This window comes from Vipera ursinii, assembly GCF_947247035.1.
Source record: "Vipera ursinii genome assembly, chromosome: 4".
Taxonomy (NCBI): Eukaryota; Metazoa; Chordata; class Lepidosauria; order Squamata; family Viperidae; genus Vipera; species Vipera ursinii.
Genome location: NC_139514.1, coordinates 95,608,113 through 95,631,138, shown reverse-complemented (window position 1 = coordinate 95,631,138; position 23,026 = coordinate 95,608,113). Strand labels below are relative to the sequence as shown.

Below are 23,026 nucleotides of genomic sequence, written 5' to 3'. Positions count from 1 at the left end.
TTAGCCCTTTTTGCAGGAAAAAAATTGTCCATATTGTTTTATTGGAAGCATAGAGTATTAAAGCAATAGACATGTATAATTCAATATATTTGTAAGGTTTCGTCATTTTTAACTAAAAATAGATTGGAAAAATAACTCAGATTTTAACATTTGTTTTAGCTTCTTTTTTTATCTGATGTCTTTATTTTCTTCAGAATTGGAAACAAGTTGAGGTAAACATTTAACAGTTATATAAGAATTAAAAGGAACAAGTAATTATATATTTATTAGGCCTACTTTTTAGAATGTAGGTAAGTAGAACTCAATTATTTCTTGGAATTTGCCCATCATCTTGCTCTATAACCTTTGCTTTAATAGTAATGATTCATATTTGGTGTTTTCATTTTCAGTAATTAGAGATTTTTTAAACTTTTACGCAGATCTTTAAGCCTTTTCTTAGAATTTTGCCTGAACTGGAAATCTAAATTTAGGTTGAATTTAATCCTATGTATAGGCTTGTGGAATTGTACGATGATGATGATGTCTCATTGAAATGTCTTGCTTTTTTAAAAAAAAATTGCTGAAAGAGGAAATCACAATTTAATTTTTAGAAACTTTAGTGATACCTTGACCTCAGCAAATACAATATGATTTCTTTTCTAGTAAGTTATCTTCTCATTCAAAATATATAAAACTTCCAAATGTTTTCATAAATCCAGGACACTTGTGGGATATCAACATCTTTTCTTCCCATCTAATTAGCTGTCTATATTGATTTCTTGTTATACTGGGGACATTGGTCTGATTTACAGTACTTCTTGCTACTTCTCTGGGGTTTTAAGAAATTACATAACATGTACTTCTTTGGTAGAGATGGTTCAATAGTGACTTTCTCCAGAGTGATAGATTACAAATCCAGAGTACAGATTACAAATCCGTGAAAGACATGTTCTGTTTGTTCCTCTCTAAGAGAGTTCCTCTTGCTGACTGACATCCATGACTTTCTACATTCTATCTAGCACCAAGGCTTTTCCTTTATCTCTATTTTCCAGTGACCCTGGAACACAGTGATATACCGTCTCTTAAACTTTCAGGTTTTGCTGATCCTACACTTCCCAACCAGGACTGAGAAGGAATAGGAGTTGTAATTCTACATTTAGGGCACTTCCACTCTCTATATAAAGCAGTCTGAAGATGATCCATTATCACTGTCTGATATGCCTAGCTTGAAACGCTGAACACATTGAGCAAACATTCTGACTTGCTCTAAATGTATTTATTTATCATGCTTAACAACTGCCAATCTCCTTCAGAGAGGGAGCAGTGTACAAATAAAATATCAAAAGCATATAAAATTTAAAAGAGGCAAGAAATATTAAAAATCCATTAAAAGGTGGGGTGGACTTTCAAGGCGTTAACCAGCCCAACAGTAGCATGCTCCTCTTCGTGCCCAAAGCAAGGCCACAGAGGCATACTTTCACACTTTTCTGGAAGGCCATGAGAGTTGGGGCCAAGTTATTGTAGACTGGTGTGTTAATGGATTTTACATAGCCCTTGCTGCATGGAAAGAAAAGTTCCCACTTTCCTACATGTTGTGAGAAACCTGAATGGCTTCTATGAGAGGAAGTTGAAAAGGCATCAGCCACATTTCCTAACATAAGAGTTGCATATTGTTTTTTTACTATGGCTGATCCAAAAAAAGAAAAAGCATAGAACCAAAAATCCTCATTCTGCTCATGAAGACAGATGGTATGTGATTATAGAAATCAGTTCCTTTGTGATTGGCAGAGTCCATTTGTGGAAATTCCTTACAGACTCCAGGATCTTCACCTCCTTTTTAGAAAATGCATCAAAATGGGGAAAAAAATAGGATAAATTCTCCAGAGATTTTAAATGAATAGAAGCTGCTGGGTGCTGTTGGGAAATGGCCAATTGTCTAAGAGCAAAAGGATTTACTACTAGGTAAGTCAGTAGGATTTATTTTTGTGCATGAGGCATTTCTGCTTCCGCAGAACAGCTCTGAGGTCATACCTTTATCTCCAATTAGGATTATGTAATTGCAATTATATATTTTACTGTTTTAAACTCTAAAACCTAATTCCAATATGGGATACAATAAGTGCAACAGCCTAGCTCAGGGGTAGGCAACCTCGGCTCTTTTATGACTCATGGACTTCAGCTCCCCAAATTCCTCAATCAGCATAGCTGACTGAGGAATTCTGGGAGTTGAAGTCCATGAGTCATAAAAAAACCGAGGTTGCCTACTCCTGGCCTAGCTATTCCTATGATGTGCAGTAACTACAGAGTATCATGTCAGATTGGGATGTCCACTTCTCAAAATCCTGGCTGGGCTCCCACACAACAAAAAGAGGGGATATTCTTGAAGATAACTCTAAGTCTAGGAGATACCAGCACCTGGCCTACTTTCCAAAACATTCCAGATATCCCACAAGCCAACAATCTGCAATCTATCTTAGATCACCTCTTAACGTAGCAGACAGCTGATGCTCAAGTTTGAGATAAGAAAGGGAGGAGGAAGAAGTGGAACAGGAGGACTGAGTCTCCATCCTGGCACAGGGCAGAGAAAGAAGAGCATCTTTTCAGTGGGCTATCCATTTCTGTGACCATGGCACTCCTGCCACTTAGCCTCCTGACAGAAATGCAACTGCCAAAGAGCCAGTCTGGTCTAGTGGTTAAGGCAGACATGTCAAACACAAGGCCCGGGGGCCAGATCCGGCCCGCGAAGTGGTTTCATGTGGCCCCCCGAAGCCATCCTGGAAACAGTGAGGGAACAGCCCCCACTGCCTTGGCCCTGGCCCAGAGACCCTCCTTCTGCCAGAGACCCTCAGATCTGTCCCATTCCTGCCCAGGGCCCCATAGGCACCCTTGATGCGAACGATGTAGAGCTGACCATGCCCACCCAGTAGGTCATACACACTCTAGCCACGCCTACCCAGTAGGCCATGCTCACCCAGCCATACCCACCCGGCCCCCTGAGAGCAACCACAATGCTGATGTGGCCCTCAGTGAAATTGAGTTTGACACACCTGGGTTAAGGCATCAGCTAGAAAGCAGGAGACTGTGAGCTCAAGTATCACCATAGCCATGAAAGCCAGGTGGGTGACCTTGGGCCAGTCACTCTCCCTCATCCCAACTCACCTCACAGGATTGTTGTTGTGGGGGAAATAGGAGGAGGAAGATGTGTTGGATATGTCCCTGCCTTGAATTGTTTGTAAAGATAATAAAGGTAAGATATAAGTAAATAAAAATTAAATAAGCTGGGAAATGGACATGAAGAAAAGGCAGCCCTGCTTCAAAAGGCATTGGATAAGGAATCCCAATCTTGTTATCTACAATGCACCATAGGAAGCAAGATGGAGACTAGCAAGACAATTGGTCTATCAGAGCAAGAACAAGCATCACTGGGGAAGAAAGATATCTTTCCTGGAGCAGAGTAATGTCAAACTTGATAGGTGCATACAGGAATGAACAGAGACAGCAGACAGCCAAGCAGAGGCCTTGCAACACATTCTGAAAGGCAAGAGGAAAATAAGCTTTCACCTCATCTTACCTATCGCCCCTGGCTATCTGCATCCATTGGCTCTTAAACCCCAAGGCCATCTCACATATTTTTACTATAAAATCTGAAAAAGAGAAGAGGCAAATAAGGGGAAAGGACTCCAAAAGAAGCCATATATTCCCCTTTAGGTTACTGAAAATGAAAGTAGACAATTGGTCCTAGAAAAACTCCAGACATGGAAATATCCTGGTGGATACAAAGAAAGGCTGCAAAGGCACAAAACCTTCATAGTATTACAGCACGGAAACTGAATCTAATAGCTAGGCCTCCAAAGTGGTCTTCTGACAAATGCCTGACCATCTATCTCCTCTATCCTCCTCCCATTACAATTCCTTCAGATTGTATTGCAATGGCAATAGAGGTCATTCTCAGACCTTTGACCCTGGAATGATACGGTAAGGTCCTGCTACTAAAGCTTTATAACTCACTGTTTATTAGTTGTTTATTATGGATTCTCTTCAAGTTCTATCTTGGCACATGATCTTTTGGGCTGGAGAAATAGGTATCTCATATGTGCTACTGCTGATGACATGAGTGTACTTCAAGGCCAGAGAGTAAAGTTAACTCTGTGTACTTTGTGCCTGTTTGACTTAGTGCATCAGAGACTGCTTGACAAGGTAAGTTTCCAACCATTCATTGGAATTAAAAGTCACATCATTCCTCTTTGCCATGTGGAAAGAGGGGCTGTGTGTTCCCTCCAGATTGTGTACATTTAGAGGATGTCTTTAAATTATCTTAGAGGTGTCTGTGGTTACTATCTGCTAAAAGAATGAAGTGACTGGGATAATAGTAGGAGGTCACTAGAATTGATCCAATGAAAGAATAATCAAGTCAAATATTAGTCAACATTCCCTATGAGGGTCGCCACCAAGTATTGCATGCAAATTGCAATTTTGCCCTCCTGCAGCAAATGGACCACTACATTTTGCACCAGCGAAAGCTTGTAAGTAGAAAAATGTAGATCAGGGGTGTCAAACTGCCAGCCCGTGAGCAGGATGTGTCATGCCGAAACTGCACCCACCCCATTGCCGGCAATGGGAAAAAAGTCGTGATACGTCGCAACACATCACGTGACGTTGCAAGTTTGACACCCCTGATGTAGATGTTTCACCATTTAACTTTCAGGGAAAAAGATCTTCAATTTCATTAGATTCAAAATATCCCAGGAAGAAAGATTGCAAACATATATGTAGTGACTAAAATTTGTGAACTCTTTTGAATTTTTAATATTTCTGCACAAATATGATCTAAAACATGATATATTCTTCACCAAGTCCTAAACAAATGAATCAAAACATTTATACAATTATTCATTGGGGACAACGAACCCAAGCTGCTACATATTTTTGAGTAGCATATTGTATGTGAACCTGTAGGTCCTAGGATTATCAGTTCATTCTAAGGGGAAATTAGAGTCAGGTGTTTCAATGAATGGATCAGAATCAGGTGTGAATGTGGGAGATCCTGCCTTATTTAAAGAACAGAATTCTAGCTATTCATTGTCAAAACTGATCTCACAACTTATGCCTGAGTCATGGTTTGAACAAGGGAAATTACTGAGGACTGCTCAAAAAACAGTTGTAAATGTTTCCCAGGCTGGAAAAGGTTATGAAAACTATTTCCAAGGAGTTTGGATTCTGCCAATCCACTAATAGGCAGATTGTGTTCACAGAGAGGCAAGCTATTGTTAGCTTCCCTAGGAGTGGACAATCAACCAAGATCACACCAGGAGCAAATTGTATAATATTTCAGGTGGTCTCCAAGAGTTCGTGTAATATCTACAAAAGTTAAAGGTGTATTTGTTGGTGTTCATGAGACTCCCAGCAGGAGAGCCTTGAACAACAGCATGCATGGAAGAGTTGCAAAGAGAAAATCACTAGTTTCCAAAATGAACATTACTGCCTTCTAAATTTTGCAGGAGGTAGGAGGAAAATAGTGTGGATAATAGTGTGATAAAATCTGAGTCCAAAGGAGGGGGTGAGGGTGGAAAAAACATCTCAAAATTGACCTTCCTTGGTTCTTTTAAGGTGAGGGGAGAGGTACTTTTATAATTGAAGATTCTGTTACTGTAATCTCAATAAAGGTAGTGATAATTTTTGTGGTTGGTGTGTTTTCTCTGGGCTACTTTGAAGCGGTAATATAAAAGACCATTTGGAAGCCTTTTGGAAGAATATTCAGTGGATGGATGACACCAAAAAGAACTTTTTGGCTTGAATGAAAAATGTTTGGCAAAAAGCAAATGCATTCCGGCATAAGATTCATATTATATGCTGAAATATATTACAAGCACAATGTATTAAATATTTTCAGCCATAGTTATCTTTTAGGACAACTTGTTAATCCATTTTTCATTTTTTTTAAATGAACAATGCATTATCTCTTGTACATCAAAACACTGAATCTGCACTCATAAGATGATAAATTCTTACAATACAATTCTTAGCAATTAATATATTTATGAAAGGTTTGTGCACAAGTTTTTAGCACTGCCACAAATGCAACCCAAAATATGGATCAGATATGTAGACAACACCTTTACCATAATAAAAAGGACCAATCAGAGAACACCCGGAGAAACATCAACATCTTCAAAGAAATCCAGTTTACCAGAGAAGAAAACGACAACTTTCTACCCCTCCTGGACTTCTGGATCAGCAGAGACCACAAAGGCAAACTAGAAACAGAAGAAAAACCACCCACGCCAACCAAATGCTCCACTGTCAGAATAACAACCTAACCTCCCACAAGAGAAGCCATGAAAGAACTTTATTTAGATAAGCGCAAACTCACCGCAAACCTGAACAGCAGGCAAAGGAAACAGAGCATCTATGTGACATATTCCAAGAAAATGGGTATCTATGCAAGTTTTTCAAAAAGTGCCTGGCCACTCAGCCCAATACAGCACAACCACACAAGCCCTAAAATGAATAACACTGTCATACATCAGGAATATCTCATAAACTACCGAAGGACTACTACAGCCACATAGAATTAGCATAGCACACAAGCCAACTAAAGCTCTTCAAAACATCCCAAGTAAACCAAAAGACCTAGTAGACCCAGAAGAAAAAACAGGCAGCATCTACAACATACAGTTTAATGACTGCAACAGCCACTATGTTGGACAAACAGGCAAAAGACTGTCCAACTAGCATCCAAGAACACTAGCGGTCAAAACACATGATGAAAACTCTTTAATTTCCCAACATATGGAAAGACTTAACCATAGTTTCAATTGGGAAACTGTGACCATCCTAGACCAAGCCAAGTACAAAAACACTACAGGATTTCTAGAGGCCTGGCACTTTGACAAATTAGCCATCAATGGACATATAGACAAACAATATCTACATACTAGGCAAATGAGACAATATACCAGCCAAAAAAAGGAACAAAATATCCAAAACACTTCCCCACCAGCAAGAGGCACCCAGATGAGCACTGATTAACTCCAACAATCAGACCAACAATCAAGTAAACAATACTCCAATCAAGGAACTGCCAAACAAGCTAACAGTGAACAGCCCTACCAAAGAACCTCTAAGACCATCCTCACAAACACCGACAGGGGAAGTCACTAGAATATAAACTAAGAGCAAAGCCCGCTCCTTATCAGCACTGATGATGTTATGAAACGTTTGCAAGAAAACAACCAAACTTAGAGAGCATCAAGGACCCCTCAGTTAACAATTAAAAACAAAAACAGAAAGCTATAAATACAAACTACATAAAATAGCAAAGCCGAGCAGCGACACAGAACAAATACTCACAATCACTGCAGCAAAGAAACGGGTTCATCCACCTTACTTGCTGCAGTTTCTTTGATGTATCTAAATTTGGAATGCATGTACAAGGATATAAATTTGCTTGTCTGAGATTTGAAAAGTTGAAAATTTACTCAAAAGCCTTCACAACGTTTTTAGAAGATACATATTGTACTTTTTACTATTTGTAAATAACAAAATGAACCAAACTTCCATTAAATCCTAGTGCCCAAAATTGCTGCAATCAGTACTTTCTGGCCTTTTGTTCTTTCAACATTTAATTTTAAACTGTGTTGCTTGTAGTAAACGTTGTTCACTCTGGAATGAATATGTAAGTCCTTTATTGATTGTTGACACATTAAGATTCCACAATTAGAGGAGATACACACATACAAGCAATTCAGACTAAATCATGACACAAAGTTTATATTGTATCTTATGGATGTTATATCCAGATTCCATTGAGGGAGGAAGGTGGAAGAAAAGAATGCAGCCACTTAAAACAAGCTTATATTCTTTTGAAAAGATGTTCTAGGTGAGATGGGCAGCATACAAATCTAATAAATAAAATGTTCTCCAGCTGAATGTACATTAATTAGCAGACCTGTTTAATACATGGGATTCAACTCTGTAAGGATCTGCTTCCTCTATTGTAAGGTTGAAAATATGGATTTAGGTAAGTTTACAAATTTGATAGATAAATATATATAAATTTAGGATTAGTACCCTTTTAAGTTGATATTTAGCAATGGGGTGCCAAAAAGTAAAAGCAGAATAATATTGTGGGTATATGTTGTTCTGGTTAGTGATTTTTAAGTCATAATAAGTATAAGCAATTTTTTAAAGGAACAATAATACTTTAAGAGATGTACAACTTTTTGCATAATTAAGGAACAAGTGATAGCTGAGGTTTACCATAGATAAAAGAAGTACTTTGTAATTAATGATTATAAACTATCTAATTAAACCTTATGTTGTAAGAAATGTTTTGCTTTAGGTGCCAGAGGACTTATTGGACGCTTCCACAACTCCACTATTTCCACTTCCCAATTCATCAAAAGTAATCTGAAGGTGATCAGTGACTGTTTCCTTTGGAGGCCTCAGAACACTGAGAGAGAGAGAGAGAAAAAAAAACACATCATTGCCTAAATTCAAGTGGCCACCAATTCAGGAGTAAAAAAAAATATTTCTCCCATTTCTACAAAGCACAAGAACATTTTTAAAATGGCTTGTTGTCCAATATCCCCTTCACATCCAAGGTATATTTGTTTGGTAACATGCTAAATAAGTCACTAATTAAAAGGCTTTTTTTATGGGAGAGTTAAAATGGTGTCAAGCCATTTTTATTGTTGGAAAGCAAGAGAAAGAAACTGGGAAGAGGGTTGAGGAAAAGCCATACAGATTTAAAAAAAACAGAGCATTCACAGGCAGTCTTAGATGTTAGGAGTTAACTTTGCTTTGTTTTATTGAATTTATTTTTTATTGGTCACTTGTCCAAAAAAAAGTTTGTCTATTTGCCAGAATACTCATAAGCACCATAGAGATACAGTGTTTCAAAGAAAGAGCCATTTACTGGTGTTTCAAAAACACCAAGATTGAGAAACAAATTGGGTTGGCACTTGTCTATAGCTACTTTGAATTAAATGTCATCAAAACACATATAAATCAAAACATAAACAAAACTTGATACATTATTTGCTACATTTTGTTTTCTTTGGTATTTACTATTACTACGACTACTTACTACTACTACTTTTTGGCTAATGCATGTTATTTACGTTTCTTCAAATATTAGCAATAAAAACAATTATAACACTGAAATGGATTATTAAATAATAAAAGAGGTTCTACATTAGCAAAATGCAAGAAATCTTTTTTTTTCTATCAGCTTTTTTTTTTAAACTTACCTTACTTTCAGGCCAAAAAATATATATATGAAAGTACTAAAATAAGTATCTCGATTTCATTGCCTTTTATTCCATCAAATGGTTTATACATATCTCTTAATCATTCTGTACGTTTTCTTAAATGTTTGCTGTCTTCAAGCTTATTTCTCTTCCCTGCCTCAGCATCTCCTGTTCGTACATCTCTCTCTCTCTCTCTCTCTCTCTCTCTCTCTCTCTCTCTGTCTCTCCCTCCCTCCCTCCCTCAACACTTTTGTGGATAGCATTTAAGAAATTCACCTAAAACACTTTCAATCCTCTCCCCATCCAACAAGATGGTTTGGGATTCAACAGGTGCCTCTTGACCAGTAAATCAGACAGAAGCAGCACCTGTTGGATTTCTGTCCAATCACGATACATACAAAAGGCACAGGAGGACCAAGGGATAAAGGCAACGATGGTTGGGGGTGTGTGGGATGGGCTGATTGTCCATTCCCACCCCCCCTTCTCAATTGCTTACTAACGATGTGCCAAATCAGACGTGCCAAATCAAGGAGCGCGGAGGTCGAGAGCCGGCCTTTCCTCCCACTCCCTGCCCTACAAATTCTTGCAGGCGCGATGGAGTGTTTTTTTTCGCTCTGGGCGTTGAGGGCGGTAGACCCAGTTCCTCCTTGCTCGCCGCCTACCTGCTTCCCCGCTTTCTTGGCCAGGTAGGGGTAGGACTTGGAGTCCGGCCAAGGCAGAGGCTTTAAAGACACCGGTCTCTGTCGCCTTCGTCCCTTTCCACCTCAGCATCTGCCCCAAGTACGCCCGCCGAGAGCAGCACCCAGGGCGGCCCAAATGGGTACGTACGGAAAAGGAAAGGAAAGGGGGGGGGGGTTTGGCGCCGCGGTTGGACCAGAGGGACCGCGGGTGGGTCTCCCAATCGAGCAAGTCTCCGGTCTCGACGAGCAAACGGGCGGCAGCCTGCGGGTTGCATCCCTCGCTCAGGCGTCGTCGGGAGTCGCTTCTTCGCGTTTAGGGCGCCCGGGAGCACTTCTGCGCCCTTTATGGCGCGATTGTGCTCCATCCGATCCTCCGCGAGGGAACCCCACAGGTGGTAACTTCTGAGGAGACTGCTGTGGGGTGGAGGATGCTAGGCGGTTTTTTTATTTTATTTTATTTTATTTTATTTTATTTTATTTTATTTTATTTTATTTTATTTTATTTTATTTTATTTTATTTTATTTTATTTTATTTTATTTTATTTTATTATTTTATTTATTTATTTATTTATTTATTTATTTATTTATTTATTTATTTATTTATTTATTTATTTATTTATTTATTTATTTATTGGATTTATATCCCGCCCTATCTCCCGAGGGACCTTTTTTTTTTTTTTTTTTTTTAGCCCAAGGTTGCCCCTCGCCCTCCCAAGAGGAGGAGGAGGAGGAGGAGGTCCCGGGCGGCAGGGATGGTGGGTGGCTTCTATTGCCCGTAAAGCGGGCGCGAGCGCGCAGGGAGCAGCGCAAAGCGGCCGATAGTAGGCGGCAAAATTCAAAGACAATCCCGACTCCGCTTCAGGAACGTCCGCCTCAATCAGCTCTTAGAGAAAGGAAAAGGAAGGCGGCCGCTTGCTTCCCTGTCAAATCTCTCCCCACCACCCCCACCCACCCCCACCCCCATCCCGCGCGCTTAATTCGATTCCTCGTCGCCAGCCCGTCGCGCGAGTGAGAGGGCGAGCGCTCGCGGCCGCCCAGGCGCTTCGAGGAGCGCCAGGGCAGGGTTGGCAGGAGTTTGTGGGCAACAGGCGGCAGCGGAGAACTGGCCGTCGGGGGAGAAGAGGTGAGGGAGAGGGAGGGGAAAGGAGACGGGGAGGGCAATACCGGTCGCTCGGCGGCGGCTATCCTGGCAGAGGCGAGGAACTCCAGCGCCGAGCCCAGCTGCGTTAGAAGTAGGCTGCTGCCACGTCATTACGCTCCGGCGGAGCTTTCCCAACCGCGGTGGTTCTTGCCCCCGGCTGGATTCACTTGACCCACTTACCCGAGGTTCAGTCAGACGTGGTTTTAATTAATAAGGAACCCCGCTTTTTTTTTCCTTTTCTTCTTTTCCTCTTTCATTTTCTGGGCGGGACGCATTGCAGGAGAAACGAAGCCCGGCGAGTGAGGCTAAAATGGAGTGGGGGAGTGTGTTGTGGCGAAGCGCTGCTAATTGACGCGCCCGTTGCCTCCCTCGCTCGGGAGCCGAAACTCCCAGGCGCTCCTCTCCCGCCCTTTGGGGAGGCGCGCGCTCCTGGTCAGCCAGTGGGCACCTACCTGACCCTCGGCCAAAGAGGAGAGGAGAGGGCTCGGAGCTGGAGGGGTCTCTGACCAGAAACTGCAAAAGGCGAGGCGCTCTGGGGCTGCGCTGGGAATCCAAGGACTTGCCTCCCAAAAGTAAACTCTGGCTCCTTAAAATGGGATGTTATAGCCAGGTGTTCCTCGACTTATAACCGCACTTGAGCCCAAATTTTATGCTGCTAAGTGAGAAAGCCATGGCAAATCTAGACAGCACACTAAAAAGCAGAGACATCACCCTGTCAACAAAAGTGCGTATAGTCAAGGCTATGGTCTTCCCAGTTGCAATGTATGGCAGTGAAAGTTGGACCATAAGAAAGGCTGAGCGCCAAAGAATTGAAGCCTTTGAACTATGGTGCTGGAGAAGACTCCTGTGAGTCCCTTGGACTGCAAGGCGATCAAACCGGTCAGTCCTAGAGGAGATCAACCCTGACTACTCTTTAGAAGGCCAGATCCTGAAGCTAAAACTCAAATACTTTGGCCACCTAATGAGAAGGAAGGACTCCCTGGAGAAGAGCCTAATGCTGGGAAAGATTGAGGGCAATAGAAGAAGGGGACGACAGAGAATGAGGTGGCTGGATGGAGTCACTGAAGCAGTAGGCGTGAGCTTAAATGGACTCCAGAAAATTGTAGAGGACAGGAAGGCCTGGAGGAACATTGTCCATAGGGTCGCGATGGGTCAGACACGACTTCGCAACTAACAACAACAACAACAAGTGAGAAATTGGTTAAGTGAGTCCCGCCCCGTTTTAGGACTTTTCTTGCCTTATTTGTTAAGGGAATCACTGCAGTTGTTCAATTAGTGACACGGTTGTTAAGTGAATCTGGCTTCCCCATTGACTTTGCCTGCCAAGGTCACAAAAGAGGATCACGTGAGCCAGGGACACTGCAGCTGTCATAAATGTGTGAGTCTGTTGGCAAGCGTCTGAATTTAAATCGTGTGACCGTGGAGATGCTGCAATGGTCATAAGTGTGAAAAATGGTCATAAGTCACTTTTCTTAGTGTTGTAACTTTGAATGGCCACTAAGCAAACTTTTATAAATTGAGGACCACCTGTATACGCACTCGCTTTTTCTGAAGGATCCAGAATCTCCAGTATAATGCTTGTGCTGCTTATGGATATTACTTCCCAATAAGCACTGGACTATTGAACTGGAGTTTCACAAGAAGACTTGGTGCAATTAGTTTAAATGCCTTTCTCTTGGTCTCGCTTACTAAGCAACTAGATAATAGAAGGCAGGAAGGTGTGTGTTTCATCAACAAAGTTAGCTAATTGTTAGGCAGGCTTTTAAACAATGCTCAGGTAGATAATCACTTTAGAGCGTGTTTAAAGCTTATCTTTAAATGTTTAGTGTTCAGCCTGTACAGTGTCAAGATAAAACCATGCCAAACTGACATTACATTTGCTGAGAAAACAGTCAGTCTCTCCTGGACGAGACCTAGCCTTTCCTAAACCAGTGTTCTGCATTTGTGAAATACCTAGCCATAAACTAACCAGAAAGGCTGAGCTCACAAGCTTAGTCAACTTACAGGAAGCTTGGTTTAACGGAATCCATTATCAAGAGGCAAATGTCAAGTGTTAGAAAATTGATTCTGTTTAGGTGAATTTGCTATAATTTTATATGTGCCCTGAGTCGCCTAAGGAACCCATAAAGTTTTATGGAATACTGTGTTCCAAAAACTAAAGCACCTTAGATAAATTGGCTATTTTTTTATAAATTTGTTGCTTATTCAAATTCCTGCAAGGCTAGACTGAATCTGAATATCCTTAAATAAGCTAGGGATGCTGGAGGCAATGTTTCCCTTTTTCTCCTTTCACAGTACCTTCTCATAATAAAATGGGTTTTGTAACTGAAGATGGATCCACTTTATGGATATGAGGCCAGGTTCACTGTGCCATAATCCAGACCAATCAGTAGCCCCACAATCTAAAATGTTTTGGAGTCTGCTGTGGTCACAAGTGTTATATCTAAAAGAGCTCTGTGATGCGTGTCATTCTTTTTTACATCTCATCTTGTAAGTTAATGTACATCTTGGGTTCCTTACGTTAATTTGCCTAAAATTCAGTGAAAAAAGTGTAAAGTTAGAAATCTTACATTCGTCAAAAATCCTCTGGAACTATCTCGTCTTGATGTGGGGCTTGGTAGCGTTTTCCAGGGGAGTGCTTTTCATGTAGCACCCTCCTCTCTGATCCCATTATGTGAGAAAAGAAAGCTGCTTAATTCTGAATTCCGTGCTGGCAAATGAAAGGAAAATAGGTGCTAAAAAGGAAATGAATTTTATAGCGCCACCTTCTGGCTCTGTAGCACTGATGTGTTTGACTAAGAGCAAATTGGTCTGTGCTTTTTATGGGCAGGTAGACCAATCTCACAAAGGATGAATAGAATCAAACTTCACTACAAAAAATGCATATAAACTATGCAAGGACTGTAGGACGCTGAACTTGTCGATCGGAAGGTCGGCAGTTTGGCGGGTCGAATCCCGAGTGCCACGTAGCAGAGTGAGCGCCTGTTACACGTCCCAGCTTCTGCCCACCTAGCAGTTTGAAAGCACGTAAAAATGCAAGTAGAAAAATAGGGACCACTCCAGTGGGAAGGTAACAGCGTTCCGTGCGCCTTTGGCATCTAGTCATGCCGGCCACATGACCACGGAGACGTCTTCGGACAAGCGCTGGCTCTTCGGCTATGAAACGGAGATGAGCACCGGCCCCTAGAGTTGGAAACGACTAGCACGCATGTGCGGGGGAACCTTTACCTTTACCTTTAGGCCAATCTCACAAAGGATGAATAGAATCAAACTTCACTACAAAAAATGCATATAAACTATGCAAGGACTGAGCTTACAGAAAACAGTAATATCAGAAAAAATATAAAGGACTTAAACAGACATAATGTCAAAATAAAAAGTAATTGCATGGTATATTTTTATCAGAGGCTGACTAGACTCCTCCTCTCTTTTAAGACACAGGTATATGTCCTCTTGCTCATTTCCACCTGCAGTCTTCTCAAGGAACAAAGCCTTTTCCTCTGTAGCAGAAAGCAAGTGGTTAGGTCAGGGATCGGCAACCTAAAAAAGAAAAAGAGCCACTGGGAACCGGTTCCATCACAAATTAAAAAAAGAGGGAGCCGCGTGCGTGTGTCCATGCACGCGCATGCGCAAAAAGGTTTTTTGCGCATGCGCGGACGCACGCGGCTGCCATTTTTTAAAAAATGAGATGGAACCGGTTCCCGGTTGCCCGATGGCGACGGCCCGTCTGCAAAGCTGCCGCTTTCGGCAGCTTTGCAGACGGGCCGTGGCAGCTTCCGCAAAGAGCGGCGCCCCTGCCCATTCCGAGAGGTGCGCGCGCACCTCTCCGAACGACCGGAGGTGCGCGCGTACCTCCGCGCGAATGGGCAGCGGTGCCGCTCTTTCAGGAAGCCCGCCGCGGCCCGTCTGTGAAGCTGCCGAAAGCGGCAGCTTAGCAAACGGGCTGCGGCAGCTTCCGCAAAGAGCGGCGCCCCTGCCCATTCCGAGAGGTGCGCGCGCACCTCTCCGAACGACCGGAGGTGCGCGCGTACCTCCGCGCGAATGGGCAGCGGTGCCGCTCTTTCAGGAAGCCCGCCGCGGCCCGTCTGTGAAGCTGCCGAAAGCGGCAGCTTAGCAAACGGGCTGCGGCAGCTTCCGCAAAGAGCGGCGCCCCTGCCCATTCCGAGAGGTGCGCGCGCACCTCTCCGAACGACCGGAGTTGCGCGCGCACCTCCCCAAACCTTTGGGGAGGTGCGCGCGTACCTCCGTGCGAAGGGGCAGCGGCGCCGCTCTTTCAGGAAGCTGCCGAAAGCGGCGGGCTTCCTGAAAGAGCGGCACCGCTGCCCATTCGCGCGGAGGTACGCGCGCACCTCCCCAAAGGTTTGGGGAGGTGCGCGTGCACCTCTCCAAACGGGCGGTGCCACTCTCCATTTGGAGAGGTGCGCGCGCACCACTGCCCGTTGGAAGAGGCTCCGGAGCCGCAGGTTGCCGACCTGTGGGTTAGGTAGTCTGACTTGGTACATGACACAAGGCGTGTAATTGTCCTTTGTACGGATGCCAATTGGGAACTCTGCCTGAGAGATTATATATAAGAGATATAATGGCATAGGTAAGGAGGGGTCCAAAAAATCAAGCTGACAGTTGAGAGTTTGTGAGTGAAGCATGGCCATTTTTTTACACATGCCTGATGTTAAACTGATACATATACAAAGGGTGCAGAGCTTTGATTGTGTGTTCAAGACTTCCATTGTTACTATTTTTGAACCACCTGATGGCCACTCCAGATAGCTGTCCGTTCTGCTGCCCAGTAAGGATTCATCATTCAGAACTTATTGTTCTTAAATTGTCACTTCTTTGTTATTCCCCTTTGTGTTGAAATCATTGCCTTTATAATTGATTGCAAATTTCTTGCATCAGTTTAGAGCGGGGCTTTTCAACCTTTTCACCCATTGTACCACTTTTAGGATAAGGCAATATCTGAGTACCACCAGTCGTCCAGCAAAGTGTCAAAAACTTGACCCAAAAAAAGGAAAAAAATGATAAAGTACAGGTAGCCCTCGACTTACAACAATTCGCTTAGTGACTGTTCAGAGTTACAACGGCACTGAAAAAAGTGACTTATGACCATTTTTCACACTTATGACTGTTGCAGTATCCCCAGGGTCATCTGATTTACATTCGGATGCTTGGAGTTGATTCATACTTATGATGTTCAGTGTCCCAGGGTCATGTGATCACCTTTTGGAACTTTTTGACAAGCAAAGTCAATGGCTGGGGGGGCGTGGCCAGCTCATCACTCAGGTTGCAGGGTGCCTGTGTGTGTGTGTGTGTGTGTGTGAAATCCGTGGGTCTCTGGTGGAGGGAGGTGGGATTGGGGTGGGTGCCTTCCTTCCCTCCCTCTCTCCCATTGTCCCTTCCTTCCTTCCTTCCTTCCTTCCTTCCTTCCTTCCTTCCTTCCTTCCTTCCCTCCCTCTTTGTCCCTTCCTCCTCTCCATTGTCCCTCCCTCCCTCTCATTGTCCCTCCCTCTCATTGTCCCTCCCTCCCTCCCTCTGTCCCTCCCTCCCTCCCTCCCTCCCATTGTTCTGCGCTACGATGCCCAGACCCCAGCCTGGTTTTGGCAGGCAACGGAGGATTCTCACCACATGGAGCGGCTGGGGGTGAAGTGAACTGGCGACATCATGGCCCTGACTGTGCGCGCGCAGAGGCAGAGGAGAGCGCATGCTTGAAGGTGGCTGCACGCACGTCCCTCCTTTGCCTAGGGTTGCCGCTTGACCTGCTGCGGCTGGGTGTGGCTGGCAGCTTTGTGCGGCGCTGCTGGGGTGGCAGGCAGGCAAGGGGGGCTTCTCCCTCCAGGGGTGGGGGGAGAAAGATGCATTCTCCAACCGGCTCTTCCTTCCCCTTCTCTGGTCTGGGCTGCAATCTAGCTTGCTGCTTCTGCGCCACCTCCTTCCTCCACCCCCCCTTGCAGAAAAAAAGAAAACGGGGTGGGGGGGCAGGGGTTTCCTCATCCCAGATGCTGTCTTTGCAAGAGAGGCAGAAGTGATCGCCCTTTTCCAAGCAGGAAATCTTGCACGGGAATTGCAGCCGGGGATTTCAGACACACATACACACACGCACACACTCTTTCCCCTGGCTTGCCCTGGCAGCACCTCTGCCATTTGCTCGTTCACTCCCTCACTTACTGCCCCGTCGCTTCCAAATGCAGTAAGTGAGCGAATGAGCAAACTTGCACATCCTACGCTCGTCTTCCCAGTTTGGAGTTGGAGAAGGCAAGGGAGAGAATTAGGCTGTGAAACACAGTGAAGATGTGAAACACAGAATGGACACACACACACACCCCTTCCAATCTTGTGAGCAATTCCAACAGCTAAACTAGCCTGAGAGAAATTCCAAATCTCACCTTATCAAACTCCAAACTTGCGCGTCCTACTTCTCTCGCTTGCCTTCTCCAACTCCAAACTCGTGCGTCCTATGCTTGTCTTCCCAGTTTGGAGTTGGAGAAGGCAAGCGAGGGAAGCAGGCTGTGAAACACAGCGAGGCTATGAAACACAGAATGCACACACAGAGACGGAGTGTGTGTGAGAGAGACCGAGCGAGGTTCCTTTGAAAGAGACGGAGGAGTGAATGAGAGCGAGTGGAGCTTGGCAGGAGCCCAGGATCGGTGTGTGCAGCTATCGCTGACCTGCACTTCTGGGCGGCTCTGCAGAAGCGTGGCTCAGCTGTAGCTGCAGACACTGATCCTGGGCTCCTACCCAGCTCACTTGCTTGCACTTCTGGAAAACATGCTGCTTGCTAACTGAAGCTCCAGGATCAACGCTGGGCTACAGCTGATCCGTGCTTCTGGGTGGCTGTATCAGCTGTAGCCCCCACTACAATTAGCTAGGGCTCGTGTACCACCAGCCAGGTGTTCGCGTACCACTGGTTGAAAAGCCCTGGTTTAGAGCATCATACTTTATAAATCATGCATATTCAGATACGAATGCTTCCATTTATCAGAACAAAAGAAGCCATCAGATCAAAGAAAATTATAATAAAGGTGGAGATAAGCATTCATCTGAACATTGTCGTCTTTCCCCTTTTTGAAAGATACTAGGTGATTTTATATTTCTAGTTCTTATTGGAAAATAATGAGTTGGTTTAAAATTATAGATAAGAGTTTAATTATCTCCTAACCATATGGTGACTACTGTTGCATTTCAACATTGACAATTGTTTGCAATTGTTGACCTTTTCATGTGCTGAAGGATGCACAGAACTGTATTATTTACTTATTTATTTATTTAATTTCTATAGCTGCCCATCTCAAACAAGTGACTTTGTATGACAAACAATAAAATCAATTACAATATAGTACAAATTATATAGGGCAGCTGTTCTGTCCCAGCCTATGTGAGTCCTTGTTATGCTCACAAGGAGAAACCTCTCTTCCAAGAAACAGGCAGGAACTGCAAGAAAAATCAACCCCTTTTATTCTCACAGACCTGAATCAATGTCCAAGGCAAACAAACACAGTTCACAGAAACTCGATCCTCAACACGAACGGTTGCCTTCGGCAACCAGCACCTCCCACACCTTCCCTTTTATTATTCAGCCAAGGCGTGGCTTCCTAATGCCTTTTCCTTTTCCTTTGGAGCCGCCCCATTGCATTCCTCTATTCTACTTGCTTCTCTTGCTTGTGCTTTCGTGCATCCTGGATTTTTCCCAACTGTCCAACTCAGGCTCTCAGTACAGCAGTGTCTCAGCCTGAGTGCGAGTAGAGGGTCCAGTCTCCTCATCTGACTGTAAGTTTTGGAGCTCCTCAGAGCCTTCCTCTGACTCTAATGTCACTCCAGGCCCCTCCTCCTCATCTGATTTCTCACTCAGCTGCCAGATCCACTGGCTGGTGAGGAATCACAACAGCAGCAGAGAAAAAAAACGTCATTATATATGTCAATATACTCAGAAAACAGAGCCCTTCACACTGAGGCCCAGGCACAAAGCCTACAGGGTTGGGTCATCCTCAGCTCTGAAGTAAAATGCTCTAGAGCAGGGGTGTCAAACTCGCGACGTCACGTGACATCATGTGACGTATCGGCGCTTTTCCCCTATTGCTGGCAATGGGGTGGGCATGGTTTTGTCATGACATGTCCGGCCCATGGGCCAGCAGTTTGACACCCCTGCTCTAGAGGAAACATGTCAAACTCACAACGTCACATGACATTGCATGACGTATCAGAGCTTTTTCCCCATTGTTGGCAATGGGGTGGGTGCAGTTTTATCGTGACGTGTCTGGCCCATGGGCCAGCAGTTTGACACCCCTGCTCTAGAGGATGGGCTAGAAGATAAGGCACATCTTCAAGTCCCTGCCAGTCGCAATTCCTTGGCTGATGGGACTCATATCATGCCCAATCTGCCTAACAGAATTGTATGTGTAGAAACCACTGGGAGAAGATGGTTGTTAAGTATTAGAATCCCAAGTCATGAAGGGCTTTAAAGGTGGCAAACCAGCACCTTAAATTGCACCAGGAAATACACAAGCAACCAATGAATATCATGTAGTAATGATATTACATGTGACAAATATTTGACACCATTTACTACCCATACAGGTGTATTTTGCACCAATTAAAGTTTCTTAATGCTTTTCAAGGACTGTCCCAGGAAGAATGCACTGCAGTAATCCAAACAAGAGTTCATGAGGATGTGAGTGTCCATGAGCAGAGCACGGTGCAGAACCTGAATGTATGCAAAGGCTTTCCTAGCTATGGCTGCTCCATGCTTTTCTAGCAGAAGCCTTGAATCCATGAGGACACCCCAATTACACACTAGGTTCATCTGGATCAGAGCCATCCCATCCAGGACCAAAGAGGAAAGAACCTTCTCATCAAAGGCCCCGGATACCCAGAGCCACTCAATCTTGCATGGGTTGAAGTCCATTGCACCCCATCCTGATCCCTACAGCCTCCAAGCACTGCAACAGAATATCTACTGCATTGCTCAGGTGGCCTGGGGTGGAGATATAAAGCTGGGCATCATTAGCATATTGATGATGCCTCACTCCAAACCACTGGATGACCTCACCCAGCCGAAGTAAAAAATGAATGAAAGCTGATTTTCCCAAACCTTTTGCAATGGGCACCACTAGAGACTTAGTTGTATAACTTCTGACAATTGATTTCATGTGCTTGGCGCATACTGCAGCAGTGTGATGCTTAAGAGTAGCTAACAGCACTGTACGTTTTTTCATGCATTGTGAACTATGAACCCTTTGCTATTAGAATAATCACAAACAGACCTGTAATAACTATAGATATGCTTACCGCACAAATCAGTGTTCTAAAGTACAGAGCCTCCTTGTACTTGTGCTTTATCTTCAAGATAGTAAAGCAAGGTGCAAAGGTGCTTAAGAAATGCTGACACGAATTCTGGTATTGTCCCAGCTTTTAAAATTCTGAAGTGATATATAATGTGATAATTTCTATGGTCCACTACTGCTCAGACTTTTAGAGAATTCAGTGAAAGAAACAGAACAATCACTGTGACAAATATTAGGGCTCTTTTTGTGTGTTCCATAAAGTAGATAACAAGTTTGTATCTTCCATATTCCCAATCCAAAGAGAGGAACTGTATTTAAAGTGACATTGATAGATAATATTCAGCACAGATAAGAACCGCACCATTTGCTCCTGCAGGATTGAATACATTTGTAGAATTGTATGAATTCTGAACTAAGAATGAGCATGTCATAATCATTGCTATAATATTGCCTGTAGATTGCTCAATTTGTTTCCTTGCCATAACAGGTCGTAATACACTATCTCACTTTTCATTTGGCATTGAAATTTATTATCTGGACCCAGAAACACATTAGGGGAGAGGTCATAAATCACAATAATCATACTTTAAACCTAAATAGAATGTAGCATGACAGACATTATGTGAACCAAGATTAATAGTTGCTTTAGAATTATGCAGACATTAGTCCTCCAGGAAAACAAAGTTCATGATTGCCAGAGATGTTTATGTTTATGTTTATTGGACTTATATACCGCTCTTCTCCCGTAGGACTCAGGGCGGTTCACAAGGAATTTAAAATAACAATACAAATTACAAAAGTTAAGAACAATTAAAATAATTGAATTTAGTCCTTGAATAAAATAAAACCCCTGTTAAACTCCAATTAAAACCCAATTAAAATAAAATTACAATTAAAATTCTCAGTCCTGTCTGGAAAGCTCAAAGAGCCAGGTCTTCAGGTTCCGGCGGAATGAACAAAGGTCAGGGGCAGTCCTGAGCTCTACGGGCAGCTGGTTCCAAAGGGCAGGCGCACCCACAGAGAAGGCCCTCCCCTTGGGTGTTAACTGCCGGCAATCTTTTGCTGGTGGTACCCTGAGAAGGCCCTCCCTGTGGGAGCGCACAGGACGAAGGGAGAGATGTGCAGGAATATCTGCAAGCAGCACTCTTCACCAAATTGGTGTTCCCCTAATACAGGCATGTCAAACTCGCGATGTCACATGACGTCACACGACATATCGCAACTTGTTCCCCATTGCCAGCAATGGGGTGGGTGCGGTTTTTGGTGTGATGCATCCGACCTGCGGGCCGACAGTTTGACAAGCCTGCCCTAATATATTGTATAATTACTTATCCAGAACAGGTGGTATTTGAGAAGGGCTAATATAAGTAAAAAAAGCTGCTTTGCATCTTTTAAAGGCCTTTATCAAATCTGCAGTTTGGAAATGTAACTAATAAGATTACCTTTCAGGTTTTCCATAGATCTTTCAAGTTACAGTATTCCCATTTAAATTTATATTTTATGGATATGTAATGGAGGATCAACTTTAAATATTGCTGATGTAATGCCTGTAATACAAAACTATAGCTAAAATTTCATTCCCTCGGTAAGAAATGACTGTTGTACCATACTGTTACTTTTATCAAAAGTGCTTATTTTTCATTTTTGTTTTTTCTTTTCCTTTACAGAGGAAAGTAAAGGAAACCATAGGGTAAGTGTTTATGCTGAAAAAAGTGGAAGCTTTGTTCTTAGTGGACTCTTTCTTTTTTCTAAGAACCCATGACTTGCACTCTATAATTTATGACAGATTCTAGTGCAAAATCCAGGGCTGATTTTGGTCTTTGCCTATAACATGGGTGTCAAACTCGCGATGTCACGTGACGTGTCGTGATGTATCGTGACTTTTTTCGCATTGCCGGCAATGGGGTGGGTGCAGTTTTGGCATGACACATTTGGCCTGTGGGCCAACAGTTTGACACTGCTGGCCTATAAGGTTATGTCAACCTAATCTCTTTGAATGTAGCCTTCATGTATGTATTGACTTATTTTACTAGTAGTTTGGAAAGCAAAACAGATTACATCAAAGTGTTAACAAAAAAATTTCTGATTAACTTATTATGGTTAATCCATAATTAATATACATATTTGGATTTGAATTAAATCTAGCAAAAATTATATTCTCTAATCAGAATACAGTATAGCCCAGAGATGAACTAGGATTTATTAGGGTTTTGATGATGTTAGTGGATTTATCTAATGAATTTGTCTGTAGTACTTACGTAGCTATCCTGTCAGAGGCTGGACTTCAGCATACAGCATATTCGAATAACCATGAAGCATCATCCCCTCGTTTCTTTTTCTTCATCCCCTCCATTTTAATTTATAGAGCAGTTACAAAGTGATGCTACCTTAGTGCTCCTGAATCTTTGCTACTTCTAGGTAACTTGAAAAGTTTATAAGTATTGTGTAGTTTCAGAACTTCTTTTCCTTGAAGGATACTAGACTGTGGTAAAACATTTCTGTAGTTTTATAAACGTTACTGTTAATTTTGTTGTTTTTGTTTTTACCTCAGGTCGGTTGCTTTGGCTATCCACTTAGTATCTTCTTCATAGTCATCAATGAATTCTGTGAAAGATTCTCCTACTATGGAATGCGAGGTGATTTTAAATATATATATTCTAAGTTGGACTGCTATTGATGCAGCTGCTCGCTGGTTTTCCC

General features: G+C 43.1%; 1 protein-coding gene across 1 annotated transcript in view; it reads left to right on the top strand.

Annotated features, from left to right (window-relative positions):
- Window positions 1–1,903: 1,903 nt before the first annotated feature.
- SLC15A1 (solute carrier family 15 member 1) overlaps window positions 1,904–23,026 on the top strand; it is a gene marked incomplete at its 5' end in the record, with an annotated part of 52,206 nt that continues 31,083 nt past the window's right edge. The window contains 5 exons of the mRNA XM_083361298.1: window positions 1,904–1,941; window positions 4,023–4,176; window positions 4,936–5,164; window positions 21,994–22,016; window positions 22,878–22,962. Of these exons, the coding sequence (XP_083217424.1) occupies window positions 1,904–1,941; window positions 4,023–4,176; window positions 4,936–5,164; window positions 21,994–22,016; window positions 22,878–22,962 (529 nt within the window). The remainder of the gene's footprint in view (window positions 1,942–4,022; window positions 4,177–4,935; window positions 5,165–21,993; window positions 22,017–22,877; window positions 22,963–23,026) is intronic.